This window comes from Theropithecus gelada, chromosome 1, assembly GCF_003255815.1.
Source record: "Theropithecus gelada isolate Dixy chromosome 1, Tgel_1.0, whole genome shotgun sequence".
Classification (NCBI taxonomy): Eukaryota; Metazoa; Chordata; class Mammalia; order Primates; family Cercopithecidae; genus Theropithecus; species Theropithecus gelada.
This window is the reverse complement of record NC_037668.1, coordinates 801622-828553: the sequence shown is the minus strand read 5'-3', so window position 1 is coordinate 828553 and position 26932 is coordinate 801622. Positions and strand designations below refer to the sequence as shown.

The 26932-nt window shown below is 39.9% G+C and overlaps 1 protein-coding gene across 1 annotated transcript in view; it reads right to left on the bottom strand.

The window, feature by feature from the left end:
- Positions 1-5430: 5430 nt before the first annotated feature.
- The window catches only part of FAM102B (family with sequence similarity 102 member B), a 75060-nt gene continuing 53558 nt past the window's right edge, over positions 5431-26932 (bottom strand). Inside the window, exons 6-11 of the mRNA XM_025365861.1 lie at positions 20081-20184; positions 16234-16329; positions 15912-16101; positions 15692-15819; positions 14834-14903; positions 5431-9659 (exon numbers count right to left, since the gene is read on the bottom strand). Coding sequence (XP_025221646.1) covers positions 9617-9659; positions 14834-14903; positions 15692-15819; positions 15912-16101; positions 16234-16329; positions 20081-20184 — 631 coding nt within the window. The 3' untranslated portion in view covers positions 5431-9616. The remainder of the gene's footprint in view (positions 9660-14833; positions 14904-15691; positions 15820-15911; positions 16102-16233; positions 16330-20080; positions 20185-26932) is intronic.

Below are 26932 nucleotides of genomic sequence, written 5' to 3'. Positions count from 1 at the left end.
GGAAGGGGATTTGGTGAGGGGGGAGAGAATGAAGGGATTCTGATGAGAACCATCTTTTAATCACATTACTTTGGTAAACCAGCTGTTTTTTTCCGGAAATTTCTAATACTGCTATCAGACTTCCCTCATGAATGCTCAAAGGCGCACATGAACAAGAGATTTGTAGCCCCACCCTATTCCTGCTCTCAAAGGCCCTCTGTCCTCACCTTTCTAGATCTCCGCAGTTTTCACTCTAGAGTTCCCTTCTCATCATTGGTCTTCTGTGGTAGAGCCAAGGTTTCTAGCCAAGACCAGCCCTTTCTCCGATCTTTCTTGAAAGTTCATCAGTTAACTTTGTTCGAGCCTAATCACTGGAGCCCCCACATGGAAATATTTTAAGTGCTCATGACTGCCATGGGGGCTGGAGCCACTCTTTCCCATGGCCTTCCCGCTCTCTCTACGACTTCTGTACCTACGTTCTTCTTGAGAAGTGTGTCTTTCCCCTAGACTGGATACAGGCCTTTCTTTGACACTGAAAGACTCATTAATACTTGAGGTCAGGGGTTGCCAAACATGCTTTTGGGGCTAGATAGTAAATCTTTGCAGGTGATCCAGTCTCTATCACAACTATTCAACTCTGCTTGAGTCAAAGCCACCACAGACAATGTGAAAACAAGTGGGCTCAGCAGGAGACAGAGTTTAATCTGCAGTCTTCTTTGAGAGAAGGTTCTCACTGCCACTGCCCACCTCCCAGACTAGATAGGAAATCTGCACTACCAGGTATTGAAACCTCCCTGGCCCTTGAGATCTGAGTAGAATTTGCCTCCAACTCCTATTTCCATAGTCTGGGTAACTCCAAAACTCTGAGACTTCTATGATTTCCTGAAAGCTTAAGTTATCACAGCACTTCCATACAAGTGAGATGTGAATCTCAGCCCCTTCTATGCTGCCCTGAGGCTTCTCAAACATGTCCTGCCTTACCCTCCTCCTCACCAGGCAGCAGCTCCCAGCTAACCTTCCCCAGCTGCCCTCGCTTGCCCCACCCTCTCCCCTCCTCTCCTGTGACTGCCAACCTCCCGCTCCACTGCACGCCCAGCAGTTCAACTCCCTTCAAGTGTTCTCAGCCCTCAGTTCCGCCAGTGATTATCAAGGGAGAACTCCAAATAAAGCCAATTTCCTCAACTAGAGTTTGGGTGCCAAGAACATTAAATCTTTATCTCGTTATGCCTGGTCCCGTGGAGACTGTGTGTCGAGCAGTTGACAGGAAGTCAGGGACTGAGCAGCGTCAGCAGTGGCAATGTGGTCTTTTGAAGACTGAGAACCATGGGTTTCTGCCTTCATGGAGAATGCTAGGTGCTAACTACGGCAAACATGACTTATCATTACATATGTGAACCTCTTAAAATTTGAGACAGATCTCAGTTGATTTAGAAAGTTTATTTTGCCAAGGTTGAGGATGCGCTCCCATGACATGGTCTCAGGAGGTCCTGACGACATGTTCCCCAGGTGGTCGGGGCACAGCTTGGGTTTTATACATTTTAGGGAGACATGAGACCTCAATCAATATATGTAAGATGTACATTGGTTCCATCCAGAAAGGCGGGGACAACTCAAAGCAAGGAGGGGGCTTCCAGGGCACAGGTAGAAGAGAGACAAATGGTTGCATTAAGTGTCTGATAAGCCTTTCCAAAGGAGGCAATCAGATATGCATCTATCTCAGTGAGCAGGGGGATGACTTTGAATAGAATGGGAGGTAGGTGTGCCCTGAGCAGTTTCCAGTTTGAATTTTCCTTTCAGCTTAGTGATTTTAGGGGACCAAGATATTTTCCTTTCACATATGTAATGCACATCCTTGGTGATTGCGATCCAGACAAAGGGGACAGCTGGGAATATTGCTGAGGTCTAGCAAGCTGCTAGAAGCTGGCAGTCAGAAATGTGTATAGTAAATGTTAAATACAAGCTTTTGAAGCCAGCAGCATGTGTTATATACCTTTTATCTTGAAAGTTAACAGTTCGTGTCCTCTATTTCTCTGTTGGGTTCTTAATGTTCCTGCTGAATTGTATATACTCTGCCTGCACACTTTTGCCTCCATTGCTGAAACGATCTCATTTCTTTCTACCTGCTCCACTTCATCCTGTGTGCTAGATTCAAGCTATAATTAGTCAGATTAAGCTGTGATCTGATTTTATTGTCTTACCCAACAACATGACTCCCTGCTCCCACACATCACCCTTGACCCATCAGAGCCTTTGCTTTCACTGAACAGGCTCTGTGTGTTCTCACTGCTGTGTCCCGCCTGGCCTTGTAAATATGTGCTTTGCCATGCTGCCCAAGCAGTGCCTTTGGGTAGAAATCTTCATGGAACTGTACTTACAGAATTTTTCATTAATCCCACACCAAAGGAAACAATTTAACTTTAAGCAAAATGTGCAATGCTTCAAAGTCTGTTGAAATTATTTCAAATTTTAAAAATTACTGAAAAGATACAAAATGTGTTTTTCCTTTGGTGTAAATTTCATGAAATATATGTGAAATAGAAGCAGACAGGATCACTTGAGACAGGTAGACTTGACTGAATCATCAGACGTTTAAGGCCAGAAGGTGGCACACTTTTCCTATTTTAAGTAGCTGCACATACTCGCTTTAAGGATTCTCCAACATAAGATTAAAAAAAAAAGATGCCAAAAATCTTAGGCATGCCAACTTTCTGCAGAGGTTTGAGATTTTCTGCAATGCATACACTAAGGAAAAACAGTTTTGAAATGGTTTGAAGATCTGCAGTGAAGTCAATTTCTTAAGAAATGGTTGAGGTGATACCTCAACCTAGCTGGGTAATAAATGCATGGGAAGGAGGTCTAAACATTCATTTGGGAAATTTTCTGACATTTCCTATTAAATAGGTTCACATGGAATAGAGATCACTGACCCAGGGAATGTCTAAATTTATGCCTGTTTAGGTTTCTTAATTTTTTTTTTTTTTTAGACAGAGTCTCATTCTGTCGCCTAGGCTGGAGTGCAATGGTATGATCTCAGCTCACTGCAACTTCTGCCTCCCAGGTTAAAGCGATTCTCCTGCCTCAGCCTCCCAAGTAGCTGGGATTACAGGCACCCACCACCATGCCCAGCTATTTTTTTTTTTTTTGTATTTTTAGTAGAGATGGGGTTTCACCACGTTGGTCAGACTGGCCACAAACTCCTGACCTCAGGTATCTACCCACCTCGGCCTCATAAAGTGCTGGGATTACAGGCGTGAGCCACTGCGCCCGGCCTAGGTTTCTTAATTTTTTGTTACACTTTGTATAATGTGGAATGAATTAACTCCACCAGTGATTTCCTACCTATCACACAAATGGAAGGAAAGATTTCCTTATGTGCTGCTATGATAAGTGATGCATAGGTACAGGAAGCGAAGAAGTGAAAACAGGTGAAAGAGAAAGGGAAGGACAGACAGAGAGAGAGGAAGAAAATCACCAGGTGTTGAAGAAAGGTAGGCCAAGGTGAAACAAGAAGGCTGGGTCTGAGAATTCCATGCTGGAGATGTGGGCAGATCAGAGTCCTGCCAGGTTCTGCTGTGATCTGGTACAAAGTTATTCTGGGTGATCCTCTGTACTGGGGAGGAGTGTGGAGGGTTTCCCATAGAGTGTCCATACCCTACCCTCTCCTGACAAGAGACAGGGTGCTTTCTCTTTAGTCACACAACCTTTTAAAATCTGCACTGTCCAGGGAGGCCCTGACAATCTGCAGAGAAGAATCTGGGTTCAAACTGACATTAAACTATAGTTCTTTATTAATATTAAATTGCTATTATAATTTGAGTATTATAATTTGAGGGACACTGTTGGCATTGTTTTTGCTCTCTGAGGACATTCTGGTCTAAGGGAATAGAACAGTCTATATGAGGATATAGGTGACACTAAATACCATTTGTTAAGTGATGATCTTTAATAGTGAAAAAATTTTTGTGGGTACATAGTAGGTGTATATATTTATGGGGGGTATATGAGATATTTTGATACAGGCATGTAATGTGTAATAATCATATCAGGGTAAATGGGGTATCTGTTACTTCAAGCATTTATCCTTTGTGTTACAAACAATCCAATTATACTTTTTTTTTTTGAGACGGAGTCTTGCTCTGTTGCCCAGGCTGGAGTGCAATGGTGCCATCTCGGCTCACTGCAACCTCTGTCTCCTGGGTTCAAGCGATACTTCTGCCTCAGCCTCCTGAGTAGCTGGGATTACAGGCGTTTACTACCACACCCAACTAATTTTTGTATTTTTAGTAGAGATGGGGTTCCACCATGTTGGTCAGGCTGGTCTCGAACTCCTGACCTCCAGTGATCCGCCTGCCTCGGCCTCCCAAAGGGCTGGGATTGCAGGTGTGAGCCACTGCACCCGGCCCAATTATACTCTTAAAATGTACAATTAAATTATTTTTGACTATAGTCACCCTTTTTTGCTAGCAAATGCTACGTCTTACTCATTCTTTTTTGTACCCATTAACCATGCCCACCTCTCACACCCTACCCCCCAACTACCCTTCCCAGCCTCTGGCAACTATCCTTCTACTCTCTATCTCCATGAGCTCAATTATTTTAATTTCTAGTTCCCACAAATAAGTAAGAACATGTGAAGTTTGTCTTTCTGTGCCTGGCCTATTTCACTTAACATAATGGTCTCCAGTTCCATCCATGTTGTTGCAAATGACAGGATCTCATTCTTTTTTATTGCTGAATAGTACTCTACTGCGTTTATATACCACATTTTCTCTATGAATTCATCTAAGTGTTGATGGACACTTAGGTTGCTTCCAAACCTTGGGTATTGTGAATAGTGCTGCAATAAACATAAAATTGCAGATATCTCTTCAATATACTTATTTCCTTTCTTTTGGGTATACACTAATAGTGGCACATTTAATAAGCATCTGTATGTCCAACACTAGAAATGAGTATATGTGTACAGATGCTATATAAAGGCAAATTTTGGCTTGACGGACCACTGAGTGCCTAGAAAGTAGCATACTCTTAACAATAATGCCCATGTCTTTCATTACAACCCAATAGAGTGTTGGTGTTATGTCCATCCTAGATTAGAAAATAGGTTCAGGCCAGGCGCATAGGCTCACACCTGTAATCCTAGCACTTTGGGAGGCCAAGGTGGGAGGATCACTTGAGCTCAGGAGTTTGAGGCCAGGTTCAGAGGGGAGTTTGTATTCAGACTCAGGTTTGTCTCACCCAAAGCCCAGGTCCATGCCACTGCATGGGCTGCCCCAGGGTTCAAAGAGAAGTCCGCCACAGGGGGCGTTCAAATCTGTCCCATGCTCCCTGGTAATAAATAAAGAAACCCTCAGGGATAAGTTATTTTGGTCCTTTCATTTCTGTTTTCTTACCTTGGCACAATTTTCTGATGGAATCTTAACTGATAAATTTAAAAAGATAAAGAACATCTAAACTTTTAATATATGATTTTTATTGAACATGTTCACCTTTACATTATTACAAACATTTTACAAATAAAAAATCAGTTTTTGTAAAAAAAAAAAAAAAAAAAAAAAAAGGAAACATTTCCTGGATTATCACTGTATAGTTGAAACAAAGAAATAAAATACATAAATATGAAGATCATTCTCCAAGTATTAGAACAGAATACTGATGGAATCACTTCAATAAAGTTATTCATAAACATTTGCATGGTTACCCACACCTTGTGTCATCTTCCAAAAAATCAAACACATGAGAGGAAGGGGAGCCTCAAATAAGATGTATCTAAATGTCTTTTCTCCATGGGATTTGGTCAATGCATATCAGTAAGATAATTTCTTTGCTATATATATAAGATAAACATTTGAAAATGCAGAATACATTGTGTAAATTAAAAATTTTGTCAGCTTTGTCATATGGGAAGTAACTACATGGACCACCCACACAAATGTTTAAAATACACTGTGTATATATTATCTTACAAAAATCGCATATGTAAGGGAATAAGGCCTTTATTTCCAGAGCATCTTAACACAGGATTAATATAGGTATATTTATCTTTTATATTTTAGACTTCAAATTCTTTAACATCTCAGCTATTAACATTATGCATAGTACCTAAAACAACATATGAGTAGTGGTATAACACAATTTCAACTACAGTACTTGGTTGTATTCACATGACGTACCATCTAGAAGTGACCAAACAGAATTTCAGAACTGCCCAATTTAAAGACCTGTTAAGAAAATAAAATGCAACCCCTTCATATGAGCCCAGTTTGTCTCTCAGAGTGTTGCTACATATGCTGGAAGCCTGACACTTCGGAGTATGTACTTAAATGAAGTATTTGATAATAATGTCAGCTTCAGTTTGCAAAGTGTTCTAGTCAGCATAGAAATCTGAAAGCCTAAAATTACTTCTGTATGCTAATTAAAACTAACTGCTGTTTGAATTTGAGTATGTTTTATCTGGAGGCTAGCTGGAGATTTTTTTTCTCCCTTCTAGCAACCAATTGGCTAAGTGGTCAACCTCTGTGGCTCACAGTTTTGTAGAAAAAGCATATACAAAAGAAAGTAGGCTGGGCACAGTGGCTCACGCCTGTAATCCTAGCACTTTGGGAGGCCGAGGTGGGAGGATCATTTGAGCCTGGGAGTTGGAGGCTGTAGTGAGCAACGATTGCGCCACTACACTCCAGCCTAGGTGACCGAGCAAGACCCTGTCTCTCTTAAAAAAGGAAAAAAAAAAAAAAAAAGTGAAAAAGAAAAAAGAATCCAGAGTTTGGATATTATTCTGATAGTGTTAAGCTGGAATGGGATGGTGGAGTGGTGGAGTTTAGGACTCTTGGTCAAGACTTTTTCAAGATCATAAGCACTAATCCACATTAGCTGTTGGTATAAGCAGCCTTCAAAAACACCACAAAGGGGAGTCAACCATTCGAGTGTAAACTGATGGCCCAAGGCCTTCTCTGCCCTCTACTAGCCTTCATGACCTGTTGGGTCTCAGTGAGCAGCTCACGGCGCAGGAGGTGGGTCTCCTGACTGGCCTGTGCATTCTCCCAAACAAGATATTTAAGACTCTTCTTTATCTCATCACAAATACACAGCTTTGAAATACCATTAGTCTTTTTCTCTAGGATATAATCAGAAAAAGTATTGTATACATCTGCAAATTCTTCAACACTGGGTGATTTGAAATTTGACTTTAATATTTAAAAATACATTTATTAATACTCTAAATTTTCAAGTCAAATTTTCTAAACTCAAAACATAAACAGAGGTGGACTTATTATTTAATAAACAGATTTTTTCAATGGCTACATGGTTAAGATGTTCTTAACCATGCTCTCAGAAAAGGAAAATCAGAGCGTAAGGCAGACACTTAGGCAACCCTTAGCGAGTATTTTGAAAGGACTGCACTGAAATTTGAATACAAAGTGTGCCAATGGAACACAAAATGGAATAAAATGGATCCAGACTTTTGCTGACTACAGAAGACATAGACATTAGTTCTTTTTTCTTCCTAATCAGTGTTTCTATTTATTAAAATATTTGTTATATTTACTACTACATAAATCAAGATGTATCTGATGGCTGCTAAGATTATAAAGGCATGATTTTTATGCTTTTCAAAATCTCTCTACTTTTTAAAAAGAATTCTGTACCATTTAAAATACTGAGAACCAGTCTTGTATAGAGAGGTGTCGGACCAAGGGCAGCCAAGGATGAGTAAGATGGGCACCGCCCTGACTGCAGCACCTCTTACATGCCTGATGAATGTTCTCACTAAACCCCACTTACAATCTAGTTTTATCATTTTCAAAACTGCAAAATCATCTGCACAGCACCAATAAAAATATAGCCTAGAAATAATATTTTGAAAATAGAAAAATATGTTTCTAAAAAATGTCATAATAAATATCTCTCTAAATAATATCTTCATATCTCTATAAAAAACTTTCTTTGATTTTTCCCATAATATATAATGAATGGATCAGTTCACGTGAAGACAGAATGCAAGTCTTTACCACTTAATTCCCTTGGTTAGGCTAAAATGTTCAGGTCATTGTTTTATCCTTAAAAATAAATCTTAAAAAATAAAAAGTATAATAACTCAGAACATTCTCTCTCTCAGAGTCTCTCTACATTCAAAATATAAAACAGGGTATCATCTTTTAAAAAATTCCAGAATCTCTTGGTTAATATAGTATTGGATTAATGCAGAATACCCAATCCTTGAAATATAAAAAACAGCAACAAAAGTCCTAATATTAACTATTCAAAATTTTCCAAACCTTTAAATTTGGATATTAAAATAATATAATTTCCTCCTTATTTTTGCCAACATGAAAACACCTAGACCAAAGTCATTCTATTCTGACATATTGTCTTTCCTGGATATGACTTTGAAAGTAAGAATTGGGGAATTACTGGTTATACAGATTCTACATTTTTCTTCACTAACAGTGATTCCAAGAAAGTTTAGATCTTTCCACGTGGAAACTGTCATGTAAGGACAGAAAAACTCTAAGGTTTATCTGCTGTGCTGCTCAACTGGATCCAGATCAGGTATTCTTATTTTAAAAGCTGTATTTGATGTATGTTATATTCTACTCTTGCCTCAAAACAACTAACTTTTGACACAGTGGAGAAGAAAATAGTACTTACAGAGAACTAAAATGGAAACCTACCAGTCCGCATCAGTCACGGCAAGCAGCTGTCATGCTGCTACCCACCACCACTTTGGAAAACTGTTAGCCTCAGATAAATCTGAATTTACATGGAAAAGGCTTCTCTGTTTCTGACCATATTACAATTCTCCTCTTTTTCTACATTTTGACTCCTGAAACCAGTAGACCTTACTATTCAGTGAGTTAAGACAGCTCTTCTGTTAGGGTGCCCAACACAGTGGGTGTTAAACTTATTTTGAGCCTTTTATGTAGTGCTTGGGGGTGATTCTGCAGCTCATCTAATATTAATGACAATTAACAATATATACTGCATAAAAACGGCATTACATCCATTCACATATCTCAGACTGAAATGCACTTGTTATTTCATTTATGACTGATACATTGAGAATTATGAATAAGCACATCACATGTTTCAATTGTAGTCTAACATTTTCTCAAAGCATGAACACCCACGGTTTATACAACGCTGTAGGTAGTGTAATAGGGAAGATTTCCAGAACAGGAATTGTGCCTATCTTGACAAATCTATAGGGTTTAAGTTATATTCATGTACTGTCTCTCAAACTAAAAAAACCAAACCACAGAGCCCAAATCTATTGAGCACCTTGATCACAGATTTTTACACTTGAATCCTAAAATGATATTCTGATGTGTATAATGCTGTTTTCTCCACTGGGGTGTTCTAAAAGACAAAGCAGGCTTTTCATTATCATGTGCAGTGACCACAGAAGCCAGGTGCTTCCAAGGCACACAGCAGCACGGTGCCTGGAGACTGCCATGCAGATGTTCCCCTTTGGTGGCTGGTATAGGATGGTGGTGGGTCCTTCCAGAGAAGAAATCAGCATTGGCTTTCCTCTTGATAGTTGAGGTTCATTTTCTATTAAGTGCTTGAATAAAATTCCTTGATACATCAACTACTCACATCTTAAATCCACTGGGAAATGTTTTCACCGGCTTGACTTCTAGCGTTTGATCACAACTTGTTCATAAGCTCCAGACCCCACCCTAAAACAGTAGAGGAAAAAAACTTCAAAATTTTGAGCTGTAGTGTTTGAAACTGTTTCAAGTAACCTTGTCCCTGGAGAGATGGGGCATTAGGTATTTTTCTACTAGATTTGATTTCCACAAGGTTTAAAGGCATCATGGATAGAAACTATGTGAAATATTAAATGTTTATAATTAATACATTGGATTAGTGTAGATCCTGATTCTTTTGCACTTATTCCCAAAATAATGTATTAGAATTTCCCAATTCTTGACCAATCAACAAACGGTGGCAAGAAGTGCTCCTCAAACATGTTTATCTATCCATTCTAAAATCGGTCTCATCCAAGAGCATATGTTGACTCTGGCAGTGCATCAGGACTCCCACTGAGTTAATGATGATGGTCTTCAGCTGTCATAATATTGTGGCGTTTTCATGACAGGGTTTCATTCTGTTGCCCAGATGGAAGTGCAGTGGCGTGATTGAAGCTCACTGCAACCAGAACTCCTGGGCTCAAGCAATCCTCCTAACTCAGCCTTCCAAAGTGCTGGATTACAGGCATGAGCCACCATGCCTGGCCCATTACTGCCTGAAGTTATCACCAGGTACCCATTTCCCAATTTGTCAAGATGTCAGGGTATACCTTACTACTGGTCATTTCACCCTGAGTATGCCTGAGTTTAGTAAGCCCAGAAGCAACCACCATGACTAGTGTCTCCCTTAATGACATTTTAAGAGGAAATTCTAAACAATGGAAGTAAGGTAGCAGTGATTACTAGCCCACCATGGACTTGACTGGACTTCTCAGTTGACCGCCCAGAAACTCCTTTTCTCACAGATTCATTCTACAGAAGAAATAGGAACTTCCTCAACAGAATGCCAGTGAGCACCCATTCATACCTACAGAAAATCAGAATTTGAAGAAACCATGGTGGGCAGCACGGCACACTGGCTTTTAGATGCCCTTTTAAAAATGTTCTGCCTTTGCCATGATGAAGTAACAGGAACCAGACTTTCCCTCCTGCCCTATATAATTAGAAAACTGGATAGAATGAGTGAAATGACAGTTTGCACATACTAGACAACAGGCAGTGCAGGACTGTGGTCCCAAGAAACAAGAAATAAATGAAGAGAGCCCAACAACCGCCCCAGCTAGCTGCCTGAAGCAGTTTCCTTCAGGATCCTCCGAGCCTGCAGTGCAGAGAGGAAGACCCCAAATACAGCCTGCTGGTCTCTCTGAGTGGAGGAGTCAGAGGTCAAAGCTCAGAGGGGCTGGGGACTAGAATTTGTAGACCAGAATAACAGAAGGAGGGGTTGGGGAAAACAATGGCTTGAGAATTCCAAATTTGATGAAAACTGTAAACCCATAGATGGAAAAGCTTGATGAACCCCAAGCAGAATAAACACAAGGAAAAACATACCAAGGCACATCATAGCCAAAGTGCTAAAAACCAGTAATAAACAGAAAATCTTAAAAGCAGCCAGATATATATAAAAGACAAATCACATACGGAAGAATAAAATAAAAATACAGACAGACTTCTTGTCAGAAAAAATTTAATGTCCCTAAAGACAAGCAGGCAGGTGCATGCAGGTCCCAGTAAGAAAACCCAAGTGGGCCAGGCTGTATCCTGGGCAACACAGCAAGACCTCATCTCCACACAAAGTTAAAAAAGAAAAGCTGGGCGTGGTGGCTCACACCTGTAGTCCTAGCTACTCAGGAGGCTGAGGCAGGAGGATCACTTGAGTGCAGGAATTGGAGGCTGCAGTGAACTGTAATCACATCACTGTGCCCCAGCCTGGGCAACAGAGTGAGACCCTGTCTTTCAAAAATGAAAACCAAAAAACTTTACATAAGTCATCTAATTTAATGTTACATCCTATGAGTTCAGTATCTTATTTATCACTCTCATTTTATAGGCAAGGAAACGGAGACTTACAGAGGTCAATAATATCAATCAATAGTGGAAGAGCTAGGACTTGACCCCAGGCAGTCTGATAAGACAGTCCATGCTTTTGATCATTTACTATTTAAATTCCTCTTGGTTGAAGGCTTGGCACAACAGCTCATGCCTGTAATCCTAGCACTTTGAGAGGCTGTAGTGGGAGGATCACTTGAGGCCAGGAGTTTGAGACCAGCCTGGACAACACAGCGAGACTCTGTCTCTACAAAAAAAAAAAAAAAAAATGCTGAGCGTAGTGGTACCCGCCTGTAGTCCTAGCTACTCAGCAGGCTGAGCCTGGGGTTGAAGACTGCAGTGAGCCGAGAGTGCATCACTGCACTCCAGCCTGGTGACAGGGTGAGAGCCTATCTCTTAGAAAAAAATACCATTTGGTTGGAACTATATTTTCTGCTGTTCCTCTACTTAAATTAATAAAGTCTGGGTTTACTGAGTATATTATGTCATTTGCCCTTCAAAATTACTCCATGAGATAGGCATGGTTATTCCTACTTTTCAGCAGAGATAACTAAAATTCTATTGAAGTTAAGTGATTTACTCAGGCCCCATAAGTGGTCTGGCTAGGATGTGAACCCAAGTCTCTAACTCAAAAACATATGTTCTCTCCATCCTTCATACCACTGTCCTTATAAATGTTACTTTTCTACCTGGTTCCTCCTGCTACTGGTCTCTCCTTGCTCTGATCTACCCTTCAAATAATAGCCAGTTATTTTTCTAAAATGCCAATCTGATAGGTCACTTCCCTGCAAGGACAGCCAATGGCTCCCCACTGTGAACATGAGAAGAAGAAACTTTGTTATGGCAAGTGAGGCCCTTTACAGCCTAGCCCAGAGATGCTTGCCATCCTCATGCCCTTAAATACCTGTTCACAACCCCCTCTCCTCAGAAGAACCTGAACTATGTTATATTATTAATGTGTTAAGTACAACGGGATTTGGTAAGATATAGTAAGATATAGTGGTTAAGTACAATGGGATTTGGACTCAAAGAGACATGAGTTTTAATCTTGGTTTTACCACTTACTAGTTTTAAGGCCTTGGGCAAATTACTACTTCTTCTTTTTTTTTTGTTTTGAGACAGTCTCATTCTGTCGCAGAGGCTGGAGTGCAGTGGTACAATCTTGGCTCACTGCAGCCTCCATCTCCTGGGTTCAAGTGATTCTCCTGCCTCAGCCTCCCAAGTAGCTGGGATTACAGGTGCCCACCACCACGCCCAGCTAGTTTTTGTATTTTTAGTAGAGACGGGATTTTGCCATGTTGGCCAGGCTGGTCTTGAACTCCTGATCTCAAGTGATCCACCCGCCTCAGCCTCCCAAAGTGCTGGGATTACAGGTGTGAGCCACCACATCCAGCCTAAAATTACTTCTTTGTATCTTTGTTTCCATTAAAAAAAAAACACCAAACTAATTGTAGTATGTTGTGAGCACTGAAAGATACTATATAAGAATTGGATAAAAAAATATATATGTACCTGTGCTTGGCATATAACTAATAAATGCTCAATGCTACCTATAGTTGCTATGTGTTTATTATAATTATATATAATAATAACTGTACTTATAAACTCATTCTATTTGTTCCCATTACCAGGAGTATTCATATTCACCTTATAAGCCCCCCACTTATTTTTTATTCTCCCAAAGTCTCTCTTCAAGTGTGAACTCTGAGGTCCCGTTTCTGTTCTCTCAAACTTCCCTCTACTTCTCTCTATTACAGTATTTATTATAATGTTACGATTTTTAGTTTGTCCATCTCATCTGTAAGAAAGAGTCAGACAGTAAATATTGTAGGCTTTGTGGGCCACAGAGTCTCTGCGGCACCACTCAGCTCTGCTACTGTAATGCATCAAAGCAGCCATAAACACTACACAAATAAACAGGCATAGTTGTGTTCCAATGAAACTTTATAAATACAGGCAGTGGGCCAATTTGGCCTATGAGCTATAGCCTGCCAGCCCCATGTGCTAGACCATAAGCCGGCAGAGGGTAACAGCTTGGTCTTTTCTACTTGCATTCTTACCCAGAAATTGGCCCAAGAAACAGTTACTGAATTTAATGAGCAGATGAGTCAATTAAAGATCTAAATAGTGTTACATCTTCTGTAAATCCCTTTTCACATTACTCCCTGGAAGTAGTTTTATATGTCTCTTTCTTACCTACCTATAATATCTGATTGTAGTTAATTGTTGATGTAGGTTTTTGCTGTTAGTCTATTTTTGAGCCTTGTAATGTGCTGGACAAATAGGAGGTACTCATTAAAATGAGTATTAGTAAAAGAAATGAATGCAAAATTCTTTTAGGTTTTGAGCATGAGAGAATAAAGTAACTGTCTTGGTCCAAGGGGCACCCCACTGAAACTGTGACTCACTCTGTAGTTTTACAGGGACTCTACATAAATATGACATGGAATGGAATTAGGGGTGCACAGAAGTGTGGGGAGCAGGCTGTAAGGAGCAAGGGAGTGATCAGAATTCCTACACTGTCCTCGGTGTCTGTGCTCACTGTTACCTGCTGCAGTGCTGATAATCAGTGGTAAGTTTGGCAGGTGACTTTTCTTCATCTGCATCTGAATAACTAGCAAAACGGTATTTGGTTTTCAGAACTTTTCTTAATATGCATGGCAGTTGGGTGGAGAAAAGGAGAGTACAAGAAAGGTTAACAGCAGCTTAAGTTGCTCAGTGGCTGTGTAACTGCTCAGAAAAGATAACACCATTGACTGGGAATGTAATTTTGCTTTGCTCTTCCTAAAATATCAGACTAGTGATGTACAGTGGCGCATGCCTATGGTCCCAGCCACTCAAGAGGCTAAGGCAGGAGGATCACTTGAGCTGAGGAGTTTGAGGCTACAGTGATCTATGATTGCACCACTGCATTCCAGCCTGGGAAACAGCACTGTCTCTAGAAAATAAATTAATAAAAAATTAATGTTTTAAAAGACTAAGAACTCTTTTCTAAATGTCCTTTTATATTGCAGCTTTCCCAATGGTCTACTGGTCCTTGACTAATACACTTTAAAAATACTTCTAAGGAAATTAAAAACTAATTTATAAAATATAATGTCAAACATATCCAGAATAAAGGAAACAGAGCTACGCTAAGAGCTGTAACTCTTCTTATGTAACTACTGCTGTGTTTCCTAGCTTCAGCCTAATATAAACTTTGCAACCATCATCCTCTACTCATGATTAAAAAAAAATTAGTCTATATTTTAATAAGACATATTTGTACTACTTACCTATTTGGAAGATGATGACTGCCAAAGGTTGTACTTCCCCCAGGACCCACAAATAGCCTTAGTCCTTCTTCTGCAATACACATTTAAAATGTTTGTTACATGCACAATTATTAGACTATTGTCAAATAGTACTGATATTGTAATAATCCATATTTTACAATTCAGTTTATTAAAGAAATAAACAACTTAAAAACCAAAGTTACATACACATGTTTTAAAATAGGCAATTTAAAAGATACTCTAAAGGTTATTGCTCACCAACTTTTCTAAAGCTCTTTTTCTTTTAGCTGAGTAATGGAGATAGCTCTTCCTACAAATTTCCATAAGTAAGGTTTAATTATTTCTCTTTACACCCAGCTACATAATGAAAATAAGTCCATTGTTAAGTGCTTTCTATTCACATCAACATGAGTAATTATATCTTTCAAATTGGTGGCATACAAATTTTCAGTTTCAGTGAAAATTCTAAGGAGGGAATGAAGGATTCCATTATTCACTATTGTTCTAAGACCACCTCCAAATTACAACTGTGGCTTAAAGCACTTATAACAAAAGCAGATGTAGATACCTATCATTAGGTATACAAACATTGTAGACATCTGGGCATAATTAAAAACACAATACATGTTTTATTTAAAATTGATCACTTTTAACTAAAATGTGTTCTTTTTCTAAATTCAATAATCATTCTCATTAATAAATGAGTTATAAAGTTATCTTGAGATTTTTATGGGCATGAAATTTACTATACAAATATGCAACAGTCATATCATGATGTTCTGAGCCTCTTTACTGCTGACTACACAGATTACAAAAACCTGGATTACAGGAATCTATGCTTAACAGTTATCTACACACCTTCAGCGCTGGAATCAAGGCTGAAGTCTTGACTTTGTAATATTTTCTCCACAATGTCATCTGCATCCACCCTGGTGTCATCAACTCGCTTCAGCTGAGATTCTACAGAATCTTGTTTCACTGGGCATCTTTGAAAAGAATTACATTTTTTCCTTTTTATTATGTTATGAAAACAAAGTTTTTTTAAAATTAAAATTTATTCTTTAAACTAAAAGGATACCTGTTGAGTTTTTCTGAAGCTGTGTCTTCTTTATCAGCTGTATCAAGATTTGGCTCAGTGATTTTCTGCTCGATTTCATCACATGGCTCTAGAATACTTTCAACTCCTGTTGATGTGCTTCCCACTGAGGTATTTCTTCTGTGGCAGAGCTCAGAGAAACTAGATGACCGGGAGTGACATGTGCTATACCCTGTCAGAGAAAATCACCTTGGATATCATACTCATATCAAACACTCTGCAATCTGACATCCTTCCCCCACACCACAGCAGTTTCAAGTCCCTTTGGAACAATAAGGAATTCAACTTCACTGTTAGCCTCTACCTGATACTTTTGACTGCTGGCTTGCATAGCTTGATGTTCTAGAATGTCCACAGGCACCAAGTTCGTCTGGAACAGAGACACTCTTTGCTGAAAGATCTGTAATATGTCATAACATGATGTCATTCTTATTGCCAAAAAGTTAACGGTCAACTTGTATTCTAATCTGCAGACTTTATAAACTCTGCCAAGTTCATTATCAAAACAATAAGCTACAAAATGAGAGATATCCTTTTAAGTCAGTACAATGGAAATAACTGTATTGCAAGAAATACAAAGTATTTAAATACCTTAGTATTATATTTTTCATAACATTAAAAAAATTATTTCGGTCCTTATTAGTTCAGTCCATGCAATAAACTCCTGTTTTTCAAAACATTTAACAGCACTCTATCTTAAAACTGCTATAGTTTTAGTGTTCAGTATTCTCCAATAAAAACGACTCTGATGTATTCTTCTTTTTTTTTTTTTTTTTGAGACGGAGTCTCGCTCTGTCACCCAGGCTGGAGTGCAGTGGCCGGATCTCAGCTCACTGCAAGCTCCGCCTCCCGGGTTTACGCCATTCTCCTGCCTCGGCCTCCTGAGTAGCTGGGACTACAGGCGCCCGCCACCTCACCTGGCTAGTTTTTTTGTATTTTTTAGTAGAGACGGGGTTTCACTGTGTTAACCAGGATGATCTTGATCTCCTGACCTTGTGATCTGCCTGTCTCGGCCTCCCAAAGTGCTGGGATTGCAGGCTTGAGCCACCATGCCCAGCCTGATGTATTCTTATAAATATTCACAAAATTGGTAGGTTTTAGTGTGGTTTCTAAGCAAATACTGCTTCCTTAAAAATCCATCACAACAACAAGCTAAAGAGTACTCTATTACTTTAATGTTAGTGTTGCTAGTGCTAGGCTATAATTTGGGCAATGTCTGTGGCTTAAATCAACACAGCATGGGATGTTGCACTGAGAATAAAAGTTCTTAAGAAAGTGATTATAGTATTCAGATTCAAAGTAAATGTACAAAAGGCAGTGTCAAAGCCATTTCTAATAGTTTCTGATCATGTGTATATTCCAGGTGCCAATTATATATTTTCAGAACCAGGCTTCTTCCAGAGAATGCAAAACTGTGACCATTTTCCCTAGGGCACAATCATATTTGGAAACAAGAACTGTTTTTAACATAGAAGCAGAAGGAAAGCAACTGAGTAACATAGCTATTATAGCAACCATTCTATAAATGATACTGCATGCAGTTGGACTAACAAATGCTGCAAAACAAGGAAGCTACTGGAGTAACCTGGTCCTTCTGCAAAGGTTTCTCATTTCTGGACAGAGTATAAGTGGCCCAAGCATCTCTACAGTGGTCCAAACCCAAACATGCAGCAAAATCTGAACTCAAAAAGTTAGTTCATATCAAGAGTTATGCACCGCTCTTTACTTCTGGGTTTGGCTCAGATCTTAAGTCATCCACATATCTTCTGGTTTTCAAAATTTATTCATTCAATCAATATTTATTAATATTTTACCAAGTCAGGTGCCTAATACTGTACAAGGTATAGGAAGTACAAAATAAGTAAGACAAAATACATGCTTAGAGTTTACAGGTAGAAGCAAAACTTATACAATGTGGTAAGTACAAAAATACAAGCACCAAAAGGCAGCTGTTAAGAGCTCCAAAGGACAGTGCATCTGACACAAACTGGTAATGGGGGAAAGACCTCACAGAGGAGGTTAACCCCAGGACTTGAGCAATGTTTGGGAACTTCTGAGCAAGGAAAGGCACCAGGAAGAGCATGCCTTGTTTGTAGGGAAGCAGATTGTTTGGTAAAGTTGGCATATAGGGTAGTGTAGTATAACAACTGAGGGAAAAGAGGCTAGAAAGATGAGTAGATGCCTGTTGATGAAGAACTTTCTATGAGTTTAAAGAAGGAAACAGTTCAGTGGCTTCAAGGAAGGGTGTGACATGATCAGATCTACATTTTGGGAAGAACACTTTGGCAACAGGATAAACGGGGGGCATATGAGTGAAGGTTTTCATAGTAATCCGGCTGAGAGGGAGAGATGTTTCCTAGGTACAAATAGCAGGACTCAATAACAAAGCAGAAGTTTGTGTCAGGAAAACTGAGGTAGAAAAGACAGGAGGAAAAGGTAGGAAGACTTGTGCTAGATATGCGGAATCAGACACCTAAGGATGCCTATTCAACAGTCACTCAACATCTACTGTGTCCCGGGCCTTCTGCTGGAGATACAGAGATAAATAAGACCTGATCATGAAAAACTTAAGAGTCTGGCTGGGGAGAAAGAGAAACAGATGGATTTCAGTGTAACATTTGGTATGAAGTGGACCTTTCCCCAAAGCATTTGATCACATTTACATCAAACAATCACGTTTACATTTATGTGACAGATAAAGCCAAGGGTATAGATGGCATTGCTCAAGGAAGTGAGGGGACCAAACCCTGTGGAACATCAATATGTAAAGGGAAGTCGGAGGAAGATGAAGAAGACTCTAAGAAGCTAGAAAAGGAAAGGTCAGAGAGGAGCCGAGGGAAGAGAAAGCGTCAAGAAAGAATAACTGGCCATCAGATGAGACCAGAACAAATATCCACAGGAGTTGACAATCATGTATCTGGGGATAGCATCAAGAGAGGGCAGACAATGGAAGCCAGATGGCTACTGTGTTCAGGAATAAATGGTATATTCTTTCTAGAAGTTTTGGCTATAAGAAATGTGTGGTACATATATCATCTCTTGCTGATCTCTCTCTCTCTCTCTCTACACACACACACACACACACACACACACACAGAGACAGAGAGAGAGAGAGAGAGGTCTCTATATATTTGGGGCAGGGTGGGGAAAGACACAGAGCATGTGAGCACATGTGCCAGCCTGCTGGAGCCTAAGGGAGAGCAGTAGATAGAGAAGGATGTAGGGCTAAGGAGTTTTTGTTTTTATTTTTTCAATATGAGAAAGAATTCAGAATATTTACATGCTGAAGAGAAGGAGCTAATGGAATGGTTACAAGTTCCCAAAAGATCCACTGATCCCAAAACAGGACATTTCAGAGTCACCATTATTTATAAGAAACCATATATTTGCATATTTTAAAAGGTAGTGAAAGGGTTAATTATATCACTTCATCTTTCTTTCCCTTCTTTCCAACAATACATCCTGTTCCCGTAATACTGAAGACAGAGGGAAGCTCCTAAGTCCTTTTCCTCCTGTGACCTTGACATTTTCCCCACCACGCTTTTACTTCTGGAGCAGATTCTGACTGCTGCCAGAAGTGTGCCTGGAAATGTGCATCTCAAGGTGTGGTCAGGGACTAGCAGCATCAGGGTCTTGTGGGAATGTCTTAGTAATACAAAACTTCAGGCTCTAAGCCAGATCTACTGAATCAAACACTCTGGCTGCTGCGCCAGCAACCTGTGTTTTCACAAGCCCTCCAGGTGACTCTGATGCACACTAGGGCTTGAGAACCACTGACAGAGGGAAAACGATTCATGGAAGAGGAGCAACACCTGAGAGGCAGAAGTTGCTTTACAGAAGTTGCAGGGTAATGGAATAGGAAAAATGGAAAAAATCCTGTAGTATTCTGTTGTACTTGTGGGGGGTAGATGCATACAGTGATGACCGGAGTGTCATTGTAACATCTAGTTTTTAATCTGTCAGAGCACAATACTTTAGACTAAATAAAGCACTGGACCAACCAAGAATTACATAATTAAAACTGCTGATTCTTATTGGCCTGTTTCAAGTCAAATATCCACACAATTTTAAATCTGGAAGGGCTTTGGGAATTTTTAGGGCATCAAGTAGTCTCTCATAAATTACAAAACCAGTAAGCCACACATCCATACCTGCTATTCCAAGATGCACTTTGAGAGTCTCTCCACCTTTTCTATCTTCTTGCAAAGATTCAGATTCACCAGCAATTGGTATAGACATTGAGGTGGAGGGAGGCCTGTAAAAAACATTTGCAAACAGGAGTTGTGGGGGAGCCTCAAAGTTTGCAACACTGTCATTGTTTGGTAAGCTGAGGAAGCCCTAGCATAAACTGCTGGGTAATGTTACCCCTTTGAGGGTGAAAGTCATAAAGATCAGCAGATAACGTATAAGCATCTTTTCAAACTTGAATAAAATTCATAAGAGAAAAAGGTTTTTTTTCACATAACAAGAAAAGGGCATTGTCTCCATAGAGTCCTAAAAAGAGAGGCCTCTGTCAGTGTGAACCTGGCACTGGTCAAGGGAGTGTTGCTCTAACTGTCAACTCAGGACGGCACCTTTCAGCTGAGGAAGACAGCGCCAAGCCCTTTTGAATCAGGCTGGGAGGATAATGCCTCATGCCTCCTGCTTCAGAGCCTGTGCTCCCTGGCTGGCTCCACTGCTTCTTGAATAGTATCCACGGTTTTATCTTCTACCTTCATCTCTGTAAACAGTTCATCTGCCCAGGGAGAGTCTACAGAGAGGCCCAGTTGTTTAGATTTGCTTTTTGGATTGGATTCTCTGGGAGTAGTAATGGATCTGTTTTCATTGGTTAATTCAAACTCCTATTCCACGTAAAAGCTGTGAAGCAAGGAGGGGTAAGTTTAATTTTGAACAGTTTTTTTTCTTTAAAAAATTTTGGCCAGGTGCAGTGGCTCACGCCTGTAATCCCAGCACTTTGGGAGGCCGAGGCGGGTGGATCACCTGAGGTCAGGAGTTCCAGACCAGCCTGGCCAACATGGTGAAACCCAGTCTCAACTAAAAACACAAAAATTAGCCAGGCATGGTGGCGTGCATCTGTAATTTCAGCTACGCAGGAGGCTGAGGCAGGAGAATCGCTTGAACCCAGGAGGCAGAGGTTGCAGTGAGCCGAGATCGTGCCATTGCACTCCAGCCTGGGCGACAGCGAGACTCTGTCTCAAAAAAATTTATTTTTTATTTTTTTATTTTTGTAGATACATAGTAGATATATATATTTATGGGTTACATGAGATATTTTGATACAGGCATGCCATGCATAATAATCACATTAGGGTAAATGGGGTATTCATCACCTCAAGCATTTATCCTTTCTTACAAACAGTCCAATTATACTCTTATTTTTTACTTATTTATTTTGAGACAGGGTCTCGCTTTACCACCCAGGTTGGAGTGCAGTGGTGCAATTATGGCTCACTGCAGCCTCCACTTCTTCAGCTCAAGTAATCCTTCTGCCTTAGTTCCCCAATTAGTGGGGACTATAGGCACACAGAACCATGCCTGGCTTTTTTTTTTTTATATTTAGTAGAGACTTTAAATTCTTTTTTGTAGAGATAGGGGGTCTCCCTACGTTGTCCAGGCTGGTCTCGAACTCCTGGGTTCAAGCAATCCATATGCCTCAGCCTCTCAAAGTGCTGGGATGACAGATGTGAGCCATGGCACCCAGACTCTTTCAGTTATTTAAAAATGTACAGTAAATTATTGTTGACTGTCGTCATCCCATTGTGTTTGCTTTTTATCATAGGGATTTTTATTAGAAAACATACCTAACCTTACAAAAACTTTTTTTTTTTTTTTGGTAGAGACAGGGTCTTGTTATGTTGCCCAGGCTGGTCTCTAACTCTTGGCCTCAAGTGATCCTCCCACCTTGACCTCCTGAAGTGCTGGGATTACAGGTGTGAGCTACCATGCCCAGCCAATCCCTAACCTTTTGAGGCTGATATTGCAGAGGAAAACCACATCTTCCTAGAAACTATCCCTCGGTGACCTGAGATAAAACAGGGAGGTGGTTGAAGGAATAATGAAGCTGACCTGCTCTATGGCAATTCTTAAATTCTTACCCTGTTATCTTAATGGAGTTCTCAGGCTACTCGGATTCTTGGGGATAGAGACATTTAAGATTGCTATTAAATCTACTGCATTTATGGACTATTTCCAGCCTAGGATCTCCTAAATTCTAGACTTAAGACATCCTATTGAGACACTTTCAAGTATTTGTCCTTGAAACTCATATATATAAAACTCAATATATACCCAACTAAACTCATGTTTCCCAAAACCTGCTTTCTTCTTTTACTCTCTCTGTAAATGTCATTGTAATCCACAAAGTCACCAAAACTAGAATTATGGATATCACCTCTGCCTCCTTCCTAATAACATTTTCCCATATCCAATCAGTTTCCAAATCCCAGATCCTCATTTAGTATTTTTCCTACTTATCATCTCGTTTCCATCTTCACTAATTACTTGAGTTTTGGCCTTTGTACCTTTCTCCTGGCTGACTGCAAGGGTCTCCTTGCTGGTCTGCCAACCTCTACTCCATGCTACTGTCACTGTGGTCTTTCTGAAACATGCCTCTGAACATGTTACTCTCTTATTTAAAACCCTTCCATAGCTTCTTCGGCATAAAACTCAAATCCCTTAGAATTTGCAGTCTGGCCTAGATCTGCCTCTTGGATTACCAACAGCTATATTTTCTTTTTTCTTTTTTTTTTTTGAGACGGAGTTTCACTCTTGTTTCCTAGGCTGCAGTGCAATGGCCCGATCTTGGCTCACTGCAGCCTCTGCCTCCTTGGTTGAAGCGATTCCCCTGCCTCAGCCTCCCGAGTAGCTGGGATTACAGGTGCCCGTCACCATGCCTAGCTAATTTTTGTATTTTTATTAGAGACAAGATTTCGCCACGTTGGCCAGGCTGGTCTTGAACTCCTGGCCTCAGGTGATCCGCCCACCCCGGCCTCCCAAAGTGTTGGGATTACAGGCATGAGCCACCATGCCTGGCCCGTATTTTCAAATAATGTAAAATAGCTTTGTGGAAAAACAAAACAAAACACACTGCATTAAATATTTAATGGGAAAAACTAATATAAAGAAGAAACACAAAGAACGGAGCCTATAGTCATAGTCATTAATCATTGACAGCTGACTCATGCCTGCATGTCTAAAAATTCTTACCTTTTTAATGCCAGTTTCTTTCACAGGTGACCTGATTACAGTGCCTCTATCCCCTCTGTGTCTTACACCTGTTTTCCAGCCCTCAGCCCTCCCAAACATTGGCCCTTTCCTTCTCTATTCCCCTCTGGCTCCATTCTCCCTTCCAGCCTGACTCCACAGCCACAACTCTTTAAGCAACACCTTCAATTTGGCACCCCTTGTTCTGCGGTCTCAAGTTGAAGAACTGCAACCCTTGATAATATCAGCCATCTGTACTAACTGCTCCATTACTGGGGCAACTAAGCACTATGGAGAAAATTCATTGGCTATGGGGACTGATAGTAAAGCAAATTTAGAATCCAAAATCTTAGCTGGGCCTTGGCAGCTCTCTTAGCTCCCTGGACAACTCAGTCTTGTTGAATAAATAATCACTGAGTGCTTGTCATGTGCCAGTTTTTGTTCTATTACCTCTTTTGTTCTGAAAATGCTTTTATATCCGTCATCTGAAATCACTTAATGTAGATCAAGTATAGAAAAAGAGATGGGATTAATTTGATTGCATTATAGTAATGTTAAGAATGTGTGAAAAATGACCTCATAAAATGACAATATTACCTACTTGACACTTCTTAAATACTCAATGCCCTGTAATACTGGCATAAACTTGTGCAAACTGTTTTCTGTCCTGGGGTGTCCTACCTACCTCCTGTGCTTAGTAAATTCCTAGTCATCCCTTAAACTTAGCTCAGCATCCCCTTCTCAGTAAAGATTTCCCTGGTTTCTAAGGAACTGTGGCTAGGGATACTATCCTGTGTGCCCCAGTGACATTGTATGCTGTTTGCCTGTCTCCCACAAAATCAATGAATCCCTTCAGAGCAGGGGCTGGTCTTTTCTAGCTTGTTAAGTCTTGGCATGTGGCAGGCAATCAATACACATGTACTGAATGAATGACTGCATCCTGGGACCCTGGAAGAAATAATTCCTTAACCTCCTAGTCTCAATGTCCTTACTCAAAAACATGGATAATATTTACATTACAGAGTTGTTTTAAAAATTGAGAGACAGTAACATTCATGAAATCATTTTCACAAATGATAATTTCCTTCCTTTTGGAATATGAACACGTCAGAACCTTGCTATTCGAGAGACTTATATCACCCCTAGATCTGCTTTGCCACCAGATTCCCAAATGCCAGCAGAGTATACAATTTCTCTCTTAAAATATCTTTTTTCTTTATCAGCACTTTTCAGAGTGAGTTTCATTCTTTTTTACAAGAGTTGGTGGATATTTGATGAGTTGTAGAGAACTATGAAATAAAGTTTAGGGTAGGTGGTTAGGCTGACTTACCAGCTGTCTTCTTCATAAATTCTGATCTTATAGTATAAAATTGGTGCTTCAAAAGAATTATACAATCTATGTCACAGATCTGCTCAGAAAATATTAAAACTAGGATTTAAACTTGAGACTAAGGGTCTGCTGTACTCTTGTTTCTCAAGTAAATTAAAAAATTTATATCATGAAAAATTTAAAGATAGACAAAAGCAGAGAATAGTAGAATGAAGCCCTCCAGCAGTTATTTATATCTTCGTACTGGACAAAGATACTCAGTAAAGTCACTCGATTGCTCTGTGCCTCAGTTTCCTCATCTGTACAATAAGAACTTGGATTACAGCAACACTTTTAAAACTGGTTTCATGATATCTTTTAGGGTCTTGTAGAAACAGATAGGGGAGAGTGCCCAGTAGAAAATTTATTCTCATCTTACCTAAGTTGGAGGGGATATAGAGTAAAATTTTATATACTAGGATTCATAATATATTTGCTTTATTTTTTGAGACAGGTCTCACTCTGTCACCCAGCCTGGAGTGCAGTGGCATGATCTTGGCTCACTGCAACCTCCGCTTCCTGGGCTCAAGTGATCCTCCCACCTCAGACTCCTGAGTAGCTGGGACTACAGGTGCACCACCATGCCTGGCTAATTTTTTAATTTATTTTTTGGTAGGGACAGGGTTTCACCATGTTGCCCAGGCTAGTCGTGAACTCCTAGGCTCAAGTGACCCACCTGCCTTGGCCTCCCAAAGTGTGGGATTACAGGCATAAGCCACCATGCCTGGCCTCATATTATATTCGAACCCAGGATTTTGTAGCTAAATAATCTGAAAAAAAAAATCACTGGATTAGACAACTTCCAACATTCTTTTCAGCTCTAAAGTAATGTGATTTTACATATTTGATACATATTTAAATATAACCTGATAAAATGCATTTACTTTTTACATCAGTAGCTAAAATGTTTTTTCTCTTCAGTACATATTCAGGATGTGCAAGTATATGAATGTGTTAGAATTTCCCCTTTTTCAATGACATTTGAACAATTTCAAAGAGAAAAGAAAAACTATTGAGGATTTGATTCTCAAAAAATACTTTTATGTATTTGGAATTAGGTAATGTCTGCTTATTTTTATGAATTATAAAAGTCTTTCTCTGTAAATATAAACTCCAGATTGTCAGAATTAAATTTATGGAGATAATAGAAAACATTAGATGATCTATTTTCAAGTTCTTCAGTATGTGAGTTTAAGTAGAGAGAGAAAAGAGCAGAGAAAGGGCAAGAAAGGGAATATCCATAAAAAGTTCATGAGAAGGAATGATCAATTTATTTTCTTCTGCTAAGTTTTGCTGCTCATTCTCTTATTTTACCCTAAATCCTACTCCACTAGAAAAACAAACTGTTACCCGAGACACCAAAAATAGTATAGCAAAATTGGTTTGATCCCAAGAAAGCAGAAAATAAAGGAGTCAGGAAACCATGGTTTCTGAGAAGACAGCATAGGAAGGCTAAGTTATAGGAAGATGTGTGGTTTTAATCAAGAATTGTTTCTTTTTTCTTTTGAAACAGGGGCTTGCTCTGTCGCCCAGGCTGGTGTATAGTGGTGCAATCTCGGCTCACTGCAACCTCCACTTCCCAGGCTCAAGCAATCCTCCCCTTAGCCTCCCAAGTAGCTGGGACCACAGGCATGCATCACCATGCCTGATTTTTGTATTTTTTGTAGAGTGATCCTCCTGCCTCAGCCTGCCAAAGTACTGGGATTACAGGCATGAGCCACCGCGCCCGGCTAGGTGTTGCTTTCTAAGTTACAGCTATTAAAAACATGAAGTTGATATACAGGGAGGTAATGTTTTCTTTAGTTTTCTATGTGTATTTTTCTGATATTTCAATGATATCAATGAACTTTCATTTTTAATCATTAAGTGTCCTCAAGGCTGCTGAGAAGCAATCCTGCATTTCCCATTCCGTTCATGCTGACACTCTGTGGGATTTCTGCATACCTTCTCCTTTCTTCAAACCCCTTCCTCTGTCTTCCCTGTCCTTGCTCTTCAATGAGCACCTTGTTTCCTACTGCACTAAGAAATCAGAAGCAATTAGAAAAGAACTTCTATATGCTTCCATTTCTCCTCTACCTGCGTCAGTAGCTACGTTCTCAGCCTTCCTCCCTTCCAACAATGCAAGGATGCCGTTCTAGCAACAGTCCCTTTTCTGGATCATCAGTTTCTCCCTCTTACTGAGCCAATACTATTGGTACTCAAATATGCTATACCATCTTCCATCTTAAAAATGAATAAAATCTGCCCTACTCCAAATCCTCTCTTTACTTATGACTCCATTTTTCTGTTTCTTTTTTACAGCAAAACCCCTCATAAGAACTGTTTATACTCACTGTCTCCAATTTTTCTCCTCCCAAAGTCTCTTTAACCCACGCTCAAAAGGCTTTAGTCTAAGGGCATTCTACCAAAGTGCCTGCCAAAGTCATCAACA